The 16,918-nt window shown below is 37.6% G+C and overlaps 1 protein-coding gene across 3 annotated transcripts; it reads left to right on the top strand.

Annotated features, from left to right (window-relative positions):
- Positions 1–11,100: 11,100 nt before the first annotated feature.
- Positions 11,101–14,766, top strand: LOC120270619 (ankyrin repeat domain-containing protein 2A-like). 3 transcript variants are annotated; one of them, XR_005539648.1, is made up of 9 exons: positions 11,101–11,311; positions 11,459–11,601; positions 11,909–12,118; positions 12,205–12,353; positions 12,442–12,613; positions 12,902–12,994; positions 13,279–13,439; positions 13,548–14,269; positions 14,513–14,766. XR_005539648.1 is itself a non-coding variant. In XM_039277671.1 (9 exons), exons 1-8 carry the CDS (start codon positions 11,272–11,274, stop codon positions 13,645–13,647), a joined length of 1,047 nt encoding a protein of 348 aa, XP_039133605.1. In that variant the 5' UTR covers positions 11,103–11,271; the 3' UTR covers positions 13,648–13,665; positions 14,513–14,766. The 3 variants fall into 3 exon arrangements, 1 of the variants encoding a protein (XP_039133605.1); XR_005539647.1 differs by having other exon boundaries at positions 11,103–11,311; positions 13,279–13,418; XM_039277671.1 differs by having other exon boundaries at positions 11,103–11,311; positions 13,279–13,418; positions 13,548–13,665.
- Positions 14,767–16,918: the final 2,152 nt, after the last annotated feature.

The raw sequence follows: 16,918 nt of genomic DNA, 5'->3' as shown, positions 1-16,918 counted from the left end.
AGGGGTTTTTAGGAATTGCAAAACTAATGGGGTGTTTTTGGCAATATTGCAAACTTAGCGGGTTTTTTTGGCAATTTCCACTAAAATAAATCTTATATACAAATTTTGTATTTTTTTTCACATTTTATTTTTAAATTTAAAAACTACTATTATTTCAAAATTTTAATAAAATAAATCTTATATACAAATTTTAGTAATTTAAAAAAGTTTGAATTAATCATGAGGCCTAACATATATACATATATGTTATAATGTATCATATATACTAGAGTGAAACAACAAAAGTTTTTTTAGAAACAATAGTTTGGTTGTTTGTAGTGAGAATAATCAATTTTACCATATTTTTAAAAAAATACAAACTTGAGATGTATTCTTATTAGTTGAATTATTGAAAATCTCATATATTTTCTATCGGTAATAACAAAATTTTAAATTATATTTTATATTTTTTTAAATATGTGTATTCAAATTTTGGTTATATTAGCATATTATTCTTCATTTAAAATAATTATTTTGTTAGATTATTTTTTTACTTTTTATGTTTTTGTTTTGTCTCTAGGCTTCAGCCCCCTCTACTATCAAGTCCTGGTTCCATCCCTGAACCCTATATTTTCCCATCAATGACTACTAGAATGGAGAAGATTGTGTCATGAAAAATGGTGCAAAATGAGGGGATATCTCTATAGAAAACTGGTGCGGTCAAATCTCTCTTTAAGATGTTCATTAGGGGAGACCTGATGCACGGAGTAAAGTAAGGGAAGCAGCAGAGTTCAGGCTTGTTCAGTCTTTTTATTTGGATATTTTGTAAGCTTTTCCTCCACATGTTTATTAGTAGATTAATGCTACTCAGGCTGCTGACTATCTTTCTCAAATTCACAGCCCATGACATCCAAGTCACACAATACCCTCTCTCCTACTCAGCTTCTCTCACAAATAAAATAAAATAAAATAATAATAATAAAACTAATTCTTACCGGGTCGAAGAAGAACAGGAAATGTAAGTGCCGACGTCGCATCCCGCCGCCATCGACTACCTCCTCTCCCACATACCAACCCTTACCAAAAACCTTTGTCCAAGAAATTTCCTCCTACCGCGCTTCAGTGCAAGCATTTCCAATCATAGGGGAATCATTGAATCCTTTTTATTTTTGTAAATTTTTTCCTTGCTTTTCACTTTTTGGGTGAACTTTTTTAGGTGCTGGAGTTGCTTGCATGGATTGGTCTTCAGTACTACAAGAAGTGAGTGATTTCTTTAAGGAGCACGAGGTCTAGGATTTCAACTTCAAGAGCAGTCTTCATTGGGAATGACAATACTGTGCTAAGCTCATCATCTGAGGCTCGCCAGATAGTCCACTTATCGAGCTTTGCCAAGAGGGCTATCATAAAATGGTATATATTCCCCTGTAAAGGGTAGCAATGAAATACCTTTTTAAATGGTTGATTGGCAAATAAATGGAAGCTTGTTTGGAACAAAAGTTGCCCTAGAATTAGAATTATTTTTATGGATGACTTTTGATGATAAAGCAAAATGTTCAAATCTTTCAAGCATGGCAACAGAAATCTAATGATGAGCATTGAGCTCAGGTTTTCCCGTTAAATGTGGCATTTTTTGACATGAATGATTATATTAGGATTAATGAAATCGCTAAATTTCATGTCAAGAATATGTATTTTTATTTGAAGTTGAAGTTTACAGGAAAGTCATATTGTTAACATGTTTCTTTTATTCAGTTTGTCTGATTGTTTATTACCATCTTTAGTTATCTAGCTGAATAGTGTTCAGCAAGACTTAAATCCCTTTTTCTTGTGTGTGCATTTGTGATGTTGAGTATTGTAACTCTGTTCTATTCAGGGGAACTGTTAGTTCCTCCGGTGTGGTTTGTGGGTATTAAGTAACACTTAAGCACTCATAGAAGTCTCACACAAACCAATAAAGAAAGACGCACAAACAAACACAAGGAGACACACAACATTTGTAACCCGGTTGAGTCCACTCGCCTACATGCGGGGGGCCAAGCAGGAGATAAACAATCCACTAAAGAGGTAAAAATATGTGAGTACAAACAGCTTGTCACTCACGCTCTCAACAATAAAGATCACTACCCTCTCTAGATTATGCGGTGCTCACACGCTCTCCTCGAAAGAGTCACCCAGAGTCGCACCCTACGATCTCACGAGCAAGGTAGCTTATATAGACGCCTCGATGTCCCAAATATAGCGCGTCTGGCTTTTTAGAATCTCCGTGACTACTAATTTAAAAACCCTACGAAAATTAGTCATTGCGACTCATGTTGTAACATAAGTTCTGACTGTATGTACTGACTGCGACTTGGTGAGTTACGGTTATGTTGCGGATGACCTCGAGACCCATCAACCTCCCGGTTATGCTTGAGTCAGAGTCGATGCGACCAAATCTCCGATCCCATTGCCGGCAACTAGCCTACCTCCTCGGTTTCTCATCACGCGGTCCCTCGCAAAGGCGCGCGTCCTTGTCGCGTCTTCGCGAAACTTGCCAAACTTAGTCTTCGATTCACCTAAATTTGGTCTTCAAAGATTCTCCAAACTTGATCTTCAATTCACCCCAAGTTTGGTCCTCAAATCTTGCCTTCGATAGATCTTCGATCAATCGATTCGATCGTCGAGGATTCTTGAATCATATCTCCTTCATTCGCACCATGAATAGATCTTTCTTTAATTAAGCTCCACCATATTTAGTCTTGATCAAATCACCCTAAATATGGTCTTGATATGATCTTGTCTTCGAGTTGTAATGCGTTGCCAAAAATAACTCCACCAAGATCTTTAAGATAGCTTCACCATGATCTTGAGATATTTGGCTCCATGTTGAGAGACTTACTCAAAAATAGATCCACCAGAGATCTTGAGATGTTTGCCTTGCGCTCCAAGTCTCCTTGCCATGTCACGATGCTTGCCACATCATCAATTATGCTTTGTCGCGTAGTTGCCACGTCACTTGGTCTAGGGTGTCAAATCATGCCAATAAATAGTCTTGGTTGCACTAACAATCTCCCGCTGGCATAATTTGACCTGGCGCTTACGCACTGACTGACTCTTGTTATAATATTACATTACAACACCCTGACACGGACACGTACTAAGCGTGACTATTTACTGACTTCTTGTTCTGATATCAAGCGGAGAACATAAACTAGAGCCCGACACAAGATATCATCTAGTTGCTTACAAAATACTTGAGAAAATATAACAAAACGCTATGACTAGTGAGACAAAAATACGATTAACCATAATGAGTCGACAAACATAACAATGTTCAACACAATAAGACTAAATGTTCGAAATGCCCGAAATGAAAAAAACAAATAACTAGTCGATCTGAAAGTGCAAGCACACTTCTCCCCCTTTGTGACATAATTGATGCAGAAGTCTTCAGTGAGCATTGCGAGACTTATTCAGCCTTCTCGCGTGACTCACCTTTCTTGACCCTCGTGGTCTTTATCTCCCCACAGTCGTGGCCATCGTCTTCTCTCTTCTTCTTCTTCTCAAGAATTTCCAGGCAAAATAGAATCTTCTGCTTTTGTTTGGCAATGATGAACAATTCTGCAAATAATGCTCGTTGCCTCCTCTCCACATCTTCTAGTTGCTCTTTCAACATCTTCTCATATTCTTCTTCTACAAATAGATTTGCTTCTTCTTCATCTTGAGGGCGTTGATGGTGGAGACACCCTTCCTACGGGTAAATCAACCTTCTTACAGGCTAAGCGACCGAGAAATTTCCGACTTCTTGACTGCTTTGTGACTACTTCTCCCTTCACGAGTTGTACTCTATGTTGTAACAAATCTTTGCGGTAGCAGTCACGGGGATACCAAGTGATGTTGAGGAGCTTGCGCAGTCAGCTTCTTTCATAATATTTTGGAAGATCAGTCTTCCCATATTAAACTTCTTCCCAGTTTTCTTCTTCTTCCCTTGCGTGGGGTAGATGCCTTTTTCTCCCCCTTTTTTATTGACTTCTTGCTCTTCTTCATTTGCCTTGGACCAATTGATTATTCTTGACTTCAACTTTATGATCAGGAATGATTTTTCTTGTATGCTTTTCACTATCTTCTTCTTACGGCTCTGAGCGTTTGTGCGATTTTTCCTCTTCTTCAAAATTTGTAGGACTCTTGCTTCAAAGGAAAATGTATCGAACTATGTGAACTATCCGGTGTTGCATTTTTGTGTTATAAGCGTTGTTGCGACATAGTGCGAATTTTTCTACTGGTTTTCTCCAGTCTTCTTTAATTCTTGATACCCTGACGATCTCTTGCATGATCCTCTTTCTTTGCTGAACACCTACTTTTCGGATGTCTCCTCGGACTCTTGCTTTTTCTTTTTTTCAACCATTTGACTATTCCCTTTTGCCATCTTCTTTCTCTCAAGACTTCATTTTCTTTTCTTCTTGAATATCCTTAGAAACTTGCTTCTGCTTGCGTTGATGTGCTTTAGTTTCTATTTCAATTCATGTTGTTGATTCATCCTTCTTGCTAGCTTCTGGGTTGATCTTGAAAGGTCCTTCTCTCTAAACTTCCATCTTCTTCTTCTTCTTCTTCTCTCCTTTCTTGAAGATTCCTAGAAACATATTAGAGATCCATGCATATGGAATACCTTGGATGATCTCTTCACTGAATTTGATTCTCCGGTCTTTCTTTCTTCTTTGAACAACTCCGATAGATGTTTGGAAAGCCATACCATGGGATCTCTTTGCTCTTCTTCAAAGGTGTTGGAGCTTCTTCTCACAAAGGTGTTGGAGCTACGCATGAACCAATAGGCATGGATAAAAACTTTTGATGCTTCAACAGGAGAAGAGCTTTTTACAGCATCCATGATGCGTGATGATTTGTCGGGAGCTTTTCTTACTTCTTTAGAACTCTTTGAGCTACCCTTTTTCACATTCGTCTTTGTTTCCCTTCTTTGAGATTTGGGATTTGAAAAGAAAATTTCCCTTTTCATTGTAACCACACTGATGCCTCTTCATATGATTCTATAAGCGCCAAAAAGACTTGCCCTTTTTTTATTTTTCAATATTTCCTTTTTCCTATTTCCTTTTTTTCTCTCTCTTTCTCTCTTTTTTTCTTTCTACCCTCATCATAGAGATCATGATTTTTTTCACCCATAAGGGTGTTTTTACTGATGACTTTTTGGGGTCCTCGATCGATGAGCCTTTGGTTGTAGCTTGGTGGTGCAAAATTCATCATCACTTTTTGTCATCTTACAGTGCGAGTCGAGGCACTCTACATCTTTTCTTGGCACTTCATCTTTTCGGATCCATAGCTTCTTGATCACAATAGTTTTTCCTCTGACTTTCTTTTTGATGATTGCTGTTCATATCAACTACTCTTCCACTTTTTCAAGTCTTCTTTCAATTTGTTGCACTTGGGTCTTATGTGGCGATCTCTCCACGATGAAAGCATGTAGGTACTTCACTTTTTGGTTCTTCCCTTGCTTTTGACTTGTTTTTTTCTTTAATGTTTTGTTGGCGATTGACTTGACAAACACAACTCCCGAATCTTTTGTCTTGACACTGAGCTTTCTCCAATATACCCAATACCGTATCGGGCTTTACTAGTTCTTCCAAGCTGATAGAATCTCGTCAAGCTTGGCGGTACCCATTATTCGTAGGGTCAAGGTCTTCTCGGCATTGAACAACTTTTTCTTTACATATACTCAACTCTTCCTCCAAGTGTTGGTTTTGCAACATCATATCATTAAATCATTCATTATGAGTTTATAGCTTGTAGAAGATCATTTTACGTTACCTCATTGTACTCACTGTCGGGTTTAGGTGGATGTTGTAGGCGATGTTGCAACATATTACGCAGCAGGTGGATCCATTCATCAGCGGCGAGGAAAGGACATATGATGGTTGCTCGGACTTCGCTTCATCGTCTTCTTCGATTGCTACCATCCGAGTCATCACTCCATCTAGCATTCGGTGATTTTTCCTTTCTTTACGAGTATTAGCACGATCGACTTGATTGTGCCCCAAAACTCTCACATTCTCTACACTTGATCTTCATGGGGCGATCTTGATTTCTTCCTTTTTGTGATAATCTTCAACTTCTTCCTTTTCTTTATTTAGACCATCTTTTTCTTTGAAATTTCTTGCCTTGTGTCTTGTATCTTCTAAGCATGTCATGCATCTTTCTTGACAATAAAACAATTTCTCTATCCTCTTCGTCTTCATCTTCTGTTATAACAGTATGTTGTAACTCATACATTTTATTGCTTCAACCTTGAGGCTATATCTTCTATTCTTCTTTTCGAGATTAAGGTTCAGTCTCATATGTTTGGAAAGACCCCATCGACTCATCCAGTTTCATAGTTGAAAATATCTCTTGTTTCTTCTATTGCCGAGATTTTTGCATCAAATCTTCTTGGGAGTGATCTAAGAGTCTTCCGGACTAGCTTTTTATCTGAGTACTCCTTGCCGAGCTGGTAGGCTTGATTTGTAATGTCCATCAATTTGGCATTGAACATGGCTATCATCTCATTTTCTCCCATCCTGAGATTTTCGAACATAGTTGTTAACATTTGAAGTTTGGATTCTCTTACCAAGTTGGTACCTTCATGTATGGTTTGAAGAATCTCCCAAGCTTTCTTGGCACACTCGCATGTTGCAATATACTTGAACTGGTTCTCATCAACCCCTCCAAAGATTGCATTGAGAGCTTTCCCATTAGCATTAGCTTTGCGCATGTCTTCGATACTCCAACAGCTTTTCTTCTTCATGATTACGTTCTCGTCTTTATCAACTAGAGTAGGAGGAGACCATCTTTCTTCTATAGCAATCCATGCACTCTCATCAATGGACTTGATAAACGCCTTCATGCGAGCCTTCCAATATGGATAGTTGGATCCATTAAGCAACGGTGGTCGTGTGACGGAAGCTCCTTCTTTTCCGGCCATCAATGGAACTTGTTAGGACCTCGCCAACTTTGTAACCAAAGCGAATACGGTGACCAAGGCTCTGATACCACTTGTTAGTTCCTCCGGTGTGGTTTGTGGGTATTAAGTAACACTTAAGCACTCATAGAAGTCTCACACAAACCGATAAAGAAAGAGCGAAACAAACAAACACGAGGAGACACACAACATTGGTAGCCCGGGTTCGGCGTCCACTCACCCTACGTCGCGGGGGCCAAGCCCGGGAGATAAACAATCCACTAAAAGAGGTAAAAAAATAGATGAGTACAAACATTTGTCACTCACGCTCTCAATGATAAAGATCACTACCCTCTCTAGATTGTGCGGTGCTCACACGCTCTCCTCGAAAGAGTCACCCCAGAGTCGCACCTACAATCGACGAAGCAAGGTAGCTTATATAGACGCCTCAGCGTCCCAAATATAGCACATACCTCTTTTAGAATCTCATGACTACTAATTTAAAAACCTCCCGAAATTAGTTGTTGCAACTCCTGTTGGAACATAAGTTGCAACATGGCCCTGACTACTGACTTGACTGAATTCTGGTTATGTTGCGGACGACCTCAAGACCCATCAACCTCCCGGTTATGCTTAGTCCGAGTCGATGCAGCCAAATCTCCTAATCCCGACTGCCGGCAACTAGCCTACTTCCTCAGTTTCTCATCACGCAGTCCCCTCGCAAGGGGCGCACATCCTTGTGCGTCTTCGCGAAACTTGCGAACTTAGTCTTCGATTCATCTAAATTTGGTCTTCGAAAGATTCTCGAACTTGATCTTCGATTCACCCAAGTTTGGTCCTCAAATCTTGCCTTCGATAGATCTTCGATTAATCAGATTCAATCATCGAGGATTCTTCGAAATCATATCTCCTTCATTCACACCATGAATAGATCTTTCTTTAATTAAGCTCCACCATATTTAGTCTTCGATCAAATCACCTAAATATGGTCTTGATATGATCTTGTCTTCAAGTTGTAATGCATTGCCAAAAAAATAACTCCACCAAGATCTTTTAAGATAGCTTCACCATGATCTTCGAGATATTTGGCTCCATGTTAGAGACTTACTAAAAATAGCTCCACCAAGATCTTCAAGATGTTTGCCTTGCACTCCAAGTCTCCTTGCCATGTCACAATGCTTGCCACATCATCAATTATGCTTTGTCACCTTAGTTGCCACGTCACTTGGTCTAGGTGTCAAATCATGCCAATAAATAGTATGGTTGCACTAACAGGAACCTCTTCCAAAATCTCAGGTGTTAGATATATATTGTCATAGTGGCAAATTTGCCTATGTAAAGTTTGGAAAGTGTATTTTGAAGTCATGGCATGCGATTGGCTTCGTCCAACTTGTCATCTTCAGTCTTATGGAGTAGACTTTAATGTAAAGAGCATACATCAGGTCTTTAGGTTTGTACTGGTATCAACAATTTATGGTGTAGTTAATAGATTCATATCCAAGTTAACATCTGGAACATTGTTTCTCTCTTGTTTTCTGTACCACAAGAAGATTAGCAATGACTATTGATTGAGAGGGATCTCTTTTGGCATGAGATGTTCACTGTCATATCCTGTGAAAGCTCTGAGCGGTTGGAAAGGCCCGAAACAGTCGAGCATTGGCAGGTGAGGAATTTCCTAAGCAAGTTTGGGCAGCATCTGTTGGATCCAAACATCATGAAGAGAGCCCTAGATAAAGTGAAGAGCAGCTACCAAAAGATTGTGATTGACGGAAGTAGGCCATGATTATTGCAAGGATGGTAGTGTCGTATCTTTTATGCAATCTCAACATGCAAGCTAAATAAAATTTGTTAGTTGTGCTTCTAGGATATTATGTACATAGAACTTATTTGTTGTATGTTCTCATGCTGTCCCAGCTAGTCAATGTTGTAAAATTATGTTCTGAAGGTCATAGAAATATAGAATGCTCCAACAAGTCAATGTTGTAAAATACTGTTCTCAAGGTCATAGAATGCTGAAACGCTAGTGAAGGTGCTTGGATTTTGGGATATGAGCTTTTGTTTGTTGTTAATCCTTCGGCATTGTGGTTACTTTGGTTGGATAATTGAATTGCATACTAAATCACAGGAATTGCAGTAGTAGATAAGTCTTATGAAGCAATCAAAGGAGTTGTCTTGTGAGTCTCCTGAAGTGAAACATATGTTTGGAAGTTATCATAGCATCTTGTTTCTCAAAATTGTAAATATGCGTCTGCACGAGCATCACAAAAGGTGTAACATCAACTCGTGTTGATGGGTTATGTTTTTCTTTAATGCTTGCATCTTCCATTAGTTTCAGTGTGTTTTCTATTGAATTTGAAGGGCATATCGTACTAGCTGTCGAACACCACAAGCTCTAGCAAGCTTTAGAGCACAAGCTACTCAAACCATATAAATTGATATTTTAAAAAGGTAGCAGTATGGCTTTGGGGTGATGATATTCCAATTAAATCATCTCTTCGTGTTTATGGTTAATATGTCGCGTCTGTAATTGTTGTCTTACCTTCTAGCCATAATTGTTCTGAAACTTGAGACTGCCCTCTTTGTCCTAGTGTTTTAAAATTCAGATTGATTTGGCTGGTTTGGTTGGTTTGGTCTAGATTGACTAGATTTAGTGAAGTCACCAAGTCTGTTTTATAAGAAACTAAAGGACTTAAAACTCATATTTGACTTGGTTGACCCAAGTGGGTGGGTACTCACTACTCAGTGAATCTGTTGATCCTCATAACTTAAACAAGCCGGCAACCAGCCGGCAACCGAAAAAAATTTGAAAAACACAGCTGTTTTTTCACCTTGCCCAATCTGCCATTGCCATTCCTCCCTTGCTGACGTCTGTCAACGCTACTGGTCCTTTTCAAGCGGCATACAGGTGAGTCGCCTCACATGCCTAGCCTGTGCTATTTTTTATTTTTTTTAAATTTTGTTATGAAATGGCTAGTTCTCTTGGTGTAATTTGTATTTTTCTTAATTAGCTCTCGAATGAAAATGCATGTATTTTTCCATCATTTAGTTTGTTGTTTCAGGTTGTTTAAGCTACAATTTGTTAGATCAATCCGTTTGCTTTTGTGAATTTGTAAAGGTAGTCTGGATTGCGCTTGTTAGCATAAACCCAATCATCGAGACCCAAGCCCACCATTAGTTTTCAACGAGGACACAACAATAATTAGGGTAAATTTTTGCCATGAGTATCTAAGTTTGGCTTTATATCAGTTTAAATACTAACTTTCAATTTATATCAAAATAAATACGTAAGTTTTAATTTCATTTCTCCGGCAGAGTAATTGGGGGGCTCCGATGGATTTTTGGTGATGTGGTCGGCGGAAAACTTGTGTGGATACCTGGATCCACGTCACCGACTCGCTAACTCAGCTATTTAACCAATGTAGCGTGATGTTTGTCCACGTAGAATGTACACGTCAGCTATTGTATATCCTACATGGACCAAAAAAAGCCATATTGGTTAAGTGGTTGAGTTGGTGAGTCAGAGACGTGGACCCAGGGCATCCACGTAAGTTTTCCGGCGTCTACATCACCAAAAATCCACCGGAAACCCCCAACTATCCCGCCGAAGAAATGAAATTAAGACTTGGTGCTCATTTTGATACAATTTGAAAGTTAGTGCTCAAACTAATATAAAGCCAAACTTAGGTACTCACTGAAAAAATTTACTCGCAATAATTATAACATAACCTTTATTATTATGTATTTCTTCCTGTCTTTTTTATTTACCTGTATTTCTTTCGTTTTTTTTATTTATTAATTTTAATTTATTCATATGGATTAAAAAACCAGCTAAAGTTAGATGCTAATCTAATATTTATAAAAAATTATATTAATTTTTTAAATTATTTTTATTTAAAATATTATTTAATAAAATGTGTAGTTTAATATAATTAATTAAAAATTGTAGACATATATTAAAGATAATTGGTAAATTTGAAAAACCAATATTTAATGTTTTATATATTTTTTAAATAAATAAATAAAAAGAAAAAAATTAAATAATACAAGTAAAAAAGATATAATTTTTTTTTTAAAATGATACAAATAAAAAAAACGGGAGGAAGTATTTGGACATGCATTTTGCATAATAGAAAAATTAAAAATAATAAACCTTAGCAGGATATTAATCCACCGCACGTGCTGCTGGGCTGGGATTGGCGGATCGGCCGGGGCATTGCCCGCAATCCATAGGTCTCGCTCAAAATCTCGCCCTCACGCTCCTTATCCAGTTATCCTTGTACGCCTAATCCCTGGTGGCCTAATAGTTTACCTACTCCTGAATGAGTGAGCCTAGCCCCCTCGTTTTCCAAGCTTGAATTCTGGCCGCGGACATGTCTTCTCTTGCGCCTGCGGGGGTGAATCAGGAAGGAGGTATTCTTTCGTTTTTCATTCTTCAGTCTCTTGCTCTATACCCTTATCAATGACGGATTCAGAAAGCTCCATTGCAACTATTATGTCTGATCAGCTTCGATTTCTGACGCATTGCTCAGTTATCTCCTTTTCCTTTCTGAAATTCAGAGGAGAAACCTACTTCGGAAGAGAAGAATGCGGAGGGTTCCACTTCCCAGCCGCAAGCAGGGCGAAGAAGGGTACCGTCAGCACCAACGCCGGAATTTCCTGCAAACGCTTTTGACTTCTCTTCTATGGCTGGCCTCCTTAACGTATGTTCCTGCTTCCTTGTTTTCCAAACGATATTGAGTTAATCATCATCCAACTGAGATAGTTGCTCTATTTGATGCATTCCACCTTCCTTTAAGATATATATATATATATATATATATACGCATATAAGAGAATCAAAATTCTGTAGTCCGGTTGTGAAAATTGTTGTCTTTAATTTTGTTCAAACATCTGCAACAAAGTATCATAGATGTTATGAAACTTTGCCCGCTTTCTCCATTGCCGTTGTTTAATTTTGTGGAATCCTTATAAAGTCAAGCTGCTATTCTCTGCTGTTAATCGTGTCAGGACCCATCCATAAAAGAATTAGCACAACAAATAGCCAAGGATCCTGTATTTACCCATATGGCAGAGCAACTGCAGAAAACTGTGCAAGGTGTGGGTCAAGATGGCACTCCTCAGTTGGACACCCAGCGGTACATATCAACCATGCAGCAGGTTATGCAAAATCCTCAATTTATGACAATGGCTGAGCGTCTTGGAACTGCTTTGATGCAGGTATACTGATATTGCCCCCTATTTAGATAGACAATACCACGGGGCTTTTACTGGAATTGATATGAACTTTATTCTTTTGTCTGCAGGACCCAGGTCTGTCTAGCATGTTGGAGAGTTTGACAAATCCCTCTCGAAAGGAGCAACTTGAAGAGCATATGACGCGCATCAAGAAAGACCCATCACTTAAACCAATTCTTGATGAAATTGAGAGTGGAGGTCCAGCTGCGATGATGAAGTATGGGATGAATCCTCCCCTGAACTATATGATCTTTCTTTTCCATGTGAGATGTAATTCTGAACGTCATGGGGGTCACCTGTTTTAGGTACTGGAATGATCCTGATATTCTACAAAAACTAGGCCATGCCATGGGCATTGGGACTTCAGGGGAAGGTGAAGCTTCGGTGGAACGGTCTGTTGCTGAAGAAGTACAAGAAGAAAGTGGCTATGAGGATGAGTCAATTGTTCATCACACTGCTAGTATTGGTGATGTGGAGGTATGTTTTTAGTGGAACGCATCATAAAGCCATTTTTTCACAGGAATCAAACAATTTGCATGGAATCAGCAAAAATGTGTTAATATGGCACTAGATGAATTGTGAAACCAGCATCATGAAACCGATCAATGTTCCTAACATTACAGAATATTTCATAATTTTCATCTATGTGCCTTAATGTACCTTGCATTGGCACCTGCTACTGTTTCCTTCTTTTCTTGGGTCGGTGCTAGCACATGCAATGATTTTTAAGGTTAAAAGGCATTTAGCTATTGCCACCTTATCCAGGGTCTGAAGAATGCCCTTGCTGCTGGAGCAGACAAGAATGAAGAAGATTCAGAAGGAAGAACAGCTTTGCATTTTGCTTGCGGATATGGCGAGGTATGGAGTGTTTGATTTGGGTATTATTATGAAGCCGATATGTATTTTGTTTAAATAACTATTGGTGAAACTTCAGTGTTATGCTTGTAGACTCTGTTTTAAAATCTTAATGTGCATGTTCATTATTCTATATGAGTTCTTACCATTTTGTCATATTTAGTTTTGGCTTGCTTTACCTATTTTCTTTATGAGGCATAGGATTGTATCCCTGGATTTTTTTTTATTCAATTTTGAAAAAGCACTGAGTGAAAGTTGGCTGTATGTTTGGTTTGCTTGTGATACAGGTGAAGTGTGCTCAAGTCCTCCTTGAGGCTGGGGCCTTGGTTGACGCACTGGACAAGAACAAAAACACTGCTCTTCATTATGCTGCTGGTTACGGACGAAAGGAGTGTGTGGAACTTCTGCTAGAGAATGGTGCTGCTGTGTAGGTTTTCCTGCAAAAGATGTTCGCAATTGCTATTTGATGCTTTTTATTGTTTTCCTGCAAAAAGAAAATGTGCACAATTGCTATTTGATGCTTTGTTTTGTTGTCCTTATTTATTTTTTGGTGCAGCACCCTGCAAAATCTGGATGGGAAAACCCCTGTTGATGTCGCTAAACTGAACAACCAGGAGGAGGTACTCAAACTGCTTGAAAAGTTTGCATTCTTGTGATCCAGGCCTATGAAAGAGGCAAGTTTTCTCTGTTCGAAATCTGCTAGTGGTCTGTGTTGTGTGCAATGGACTTCAGTCAGACTGTTTTTGAGTGATGATCACATTTCTTCCCCTGAGTTCATTTTCACTGCCACCATGTTATTTTTTTTCCTTGTTAAGTGATGATTCATCATTAATTATCTCTTAGCAAATATGTTTAGATATTATGCACCCTCTCTCAAACTCTGATGAACTTGCCATCAAAATTCGGAAGCACACGCATCATGTTGGGATAGTTTCTACTGTCGTACATTTTTCTGCCTGAAAAGAATATAAGTGAACATACTTTCCGTGAAAACCATATTTTCTGTTGTTTAGTTTGTACTCGGGAGAATTTTGTTTAATATGCGCATTTCTGAGGTTGACACAACTTGTTTCAATGGGAAGTTGTTATGTAACTTTGTATTTTTTTCTACCTAAGGGTACATTTTGTCTATGAAAACGATATATTCTGATGTTAAGTATGGACTCTGGAGTACTTGGTTTAAAATGTGCTAACATGTGTGCATTTCTGAGCTTGATGCAACCTGCGTCAACTGGCAGTTGAAGTTGATCGTTCCGCATGTTGCAAACAAAATCTAAGGTTAGCCTCCGTAGTTTATCACCCTGACCTATAATCTAAAATGAAAGTTAATACTCTTACAAATCTGAGGGGCCTTGCAGTTTTTTCCTAGCCCTTGCACATCTCTCTTTTTGTTCGGACATTCCTCAAAACTATAGGGGGTAAATTTTTCGAGAGAGTATCAAACTATGGGTCATTTTCATTTTGGAATCCAAACTTCAATTTAAATCAAAATGGTTATCTAACTTTTATTTTCTTTCATAGGGTGGTTGCGTGAGGATTTCAATAAATCTATATCAGCACTTGAATGACATGTTGGCACACCCAGCTGGCAAAGCCATGTCACCTAATGAGGGAAGGCCAACATGGAGGATGGTAGATGACGTAGCCAACATTAGGTGGCATGGCTTTGGCAGCTGAGCATGCAAACATGTCATTCAAGTGCTAACATAGACTTTTCGGTGCTCAACTCATCATAATTTGGTCGGGAATGCCTCGGGTAACTATGCTGTGAAACAGAAAAAAAGTTGAGTAACCATTGCCCCCCTTTTTCCCCCCTTTTCTAGGTATTTTTCTCCTTTGTCATTAACAGTTTATACCCAAACTATACTTTTGTATAACTCTTCTTTTTCCTTTCTCCTTCATGCTCCTTTTTCACTTCTTATTCATGTTCTTTTTCTTCCTTTTGTTAATGATGTTCTTGTTATCCTTAATCTACTTATATCCCTTTTTTTGCGTGTGTGGTTCTCCTTCTTTTTGTAGATATTCTTCTTCTTGTTTTCCTCTTCCTGTATTTTTCTTCTATAAGTATTTCTCATGTTATGTTTTTCTTTTTCTTTTCTTTTCTTCTTGTATCTTAGTATTTCCTTTGTATTGTTTTTCTTTTTATTATTGTATCTAAGCGTTTCTTCTTCTTCTTCTTATGTTCTTCATTATGTTTTTCATAATATGCTAAAATAGTCTTCTTATCCAAAAGTAGAAAGTAAAGTTAGGAAAAGGGAAAGCACGGGAAAAGAAAAGAAAGAAAAGTTGAACTCTTGATTAGATAATCAAATTTTAGTGAGGCAAAAGAAATAGAGAGTTATTTGATGAATCCTTTTAGTTAAGGAGCTAAAAGGAGGAGAAAGGAAAGAAAACAATATATAATTATATGGTTTACTAATTATATTCTTGTTACTCCCTCCGTTCCTTTTTATCTATCACAAATCCATGTTCATTTTTATCTGTCATTTTCTAACATCAATAAGCATTTATTTTATTTTTCCCAGAATTACCTTTAATACTCTATTCAATTCTTTTCTTGGAATTAAATATGAGAGAGAAATGTAAAGATATAAATTAAAGGTAATTTTGGAAAGGTAACTCATTTTTTATAAAATATTGTGAAATAACTAAGTTTTTTTATATGTGAGATTCAGTTAACCATGACAGATAAAATGAAACGGAGGGAGTATAAGTAAGGTTCAATAATTATTTAAAAAAATTAATAGCATTAATTAAAAAGGGTTGAGCCTTTGTTTAGATAATCAAATTTTAGTAAAGAAAGGGAAAAAAAAAGGTCATTTGATAAATCTTGTTTGGTTAGAAAAGAGTGAAAGTAAAAGATATATACTAATATGATTTATCAGTTAGGTTCTTATTATAAATTAAGATTCTATAATTAATTACAAAATTGAAGGTATTATAGTCTTCTAAAAAGTTAAAAACTTTTTGAAGTTTCTCTCCATCCAGGCACTCCAAATCAAGAGGCTAAGAAAAATGAAGTTTCGGAAAACTTCGAAGGGTCAAAGTTAACTCCTCATTTACTTTGATTAAATTCAAAAAAAAAAATCCAAATAAAAAAAAGTTTACCTTGACCCTCCAAGCCTTTTCTTTACTTTCCCTCTCTATCCAATCAAATGTTTAGATTTATTCCACATGTCTAGGGTTCTTTACCATGATGGGATAATCTCTAAGTAGTTAGGTTGTGTACAAACACTCATTGGTGGGATGGTTCAAATAGAAAAGTTTAACTTAAAACATATTAATAATGGTAGATTGGTGGAAGGGATATTGAGTTTTCGACCATCCTATTATGATTATGACCCCCACTCTCACATACAATAAAGCTTCTATAAAATAATACTTTTACTACGGAGAAGAATTATTATTTTATAAAAATTATTTATTTATCGATAAATGAATAGCAATAGTATATTGTGTGGTTGATTGTGGTGGTGGCTGTAACTGAACTAGAGTGTAAATATCATCTTGATCATTTGATCATTTGATCATGATTGAGAAGAAGATGTAGATATAGGTTCTGAAATCTGAAGCTCTATATGCATTCCTGACTTTTGTAGAGTTGTATCACAAGAGTCATTAGTTGGAAAACTTCTTAACATAGTAGCTTCATCAAATATAACGTCTCTGCTCACAATGGTTTTATGGGTCTTCGGACACCACAACTTGTATCCTTTAACACCAGATTTATAGCCAAGGAATACACATTTAACTGGTTTTGGTTCAAGTTTTCAATTGTTGACGTGAGCGTAAGCAAGGCAACCGAAGATCTTTATATCAGAATAAATGGCCGGAGTGCCGGACCATATCTCAACAGGTGTCTTCTTGTTGAGAACAATCGAGAGAGATCGATTGATGAGGAAACAAGCTATAGAAGCTGCTTCTGCC

Source organism: Dioscorea cayenensis, chromosome 10 (genome assembly GCF_009730915.1).
Source record: "Dioscorea cayenensis subsp. rotundata cultivar TDr96_F1 chromosome 10, TDr96_F1_v2_PseudoChromosome.rev07_lg8_w22 25.fasta, whole genome shotgun sequence".
Lineage (NCBI taxonomy): Eukaryota > Viridiplantae > Streptophyta > Magnoliopsida > Dioscoreales > Dioscoreaceae > Dioscorea > Dioscorea cayenensis.
Note: the sequence above shows the minus strand (reverse complement) of the source record. Positions and strands in the feature narration are given on the sequence as shown.

What these genes read in the sequence shown, in the direction of transcription:
- LOC120270619 (XM_039277671.1), top strand. Translation starts at nt 11,272, where the DNA reads ATGTCTTCTCTTGCGCCTGCGGGGGTGAATCAGGAAGGAG. An exon ending in GGGGGTGAATCAGGAAGGAG is followed by an intron (nt 11,312 to 11,458) that starts GTATTCTTTCGT and finishes TCTGAAATTCAG; the next exon opens with AGGAGAAACCTACTTCGGAA. An exon ending in CTAGTATTGGTGATGTGGAG is followed by an intron (nt 12,614 to 12,901) that starts GTATGTTTTTAG and finishes CACCTTATCCAG; the next exon opens with GGTCTGAAGAATGCCCTTGC.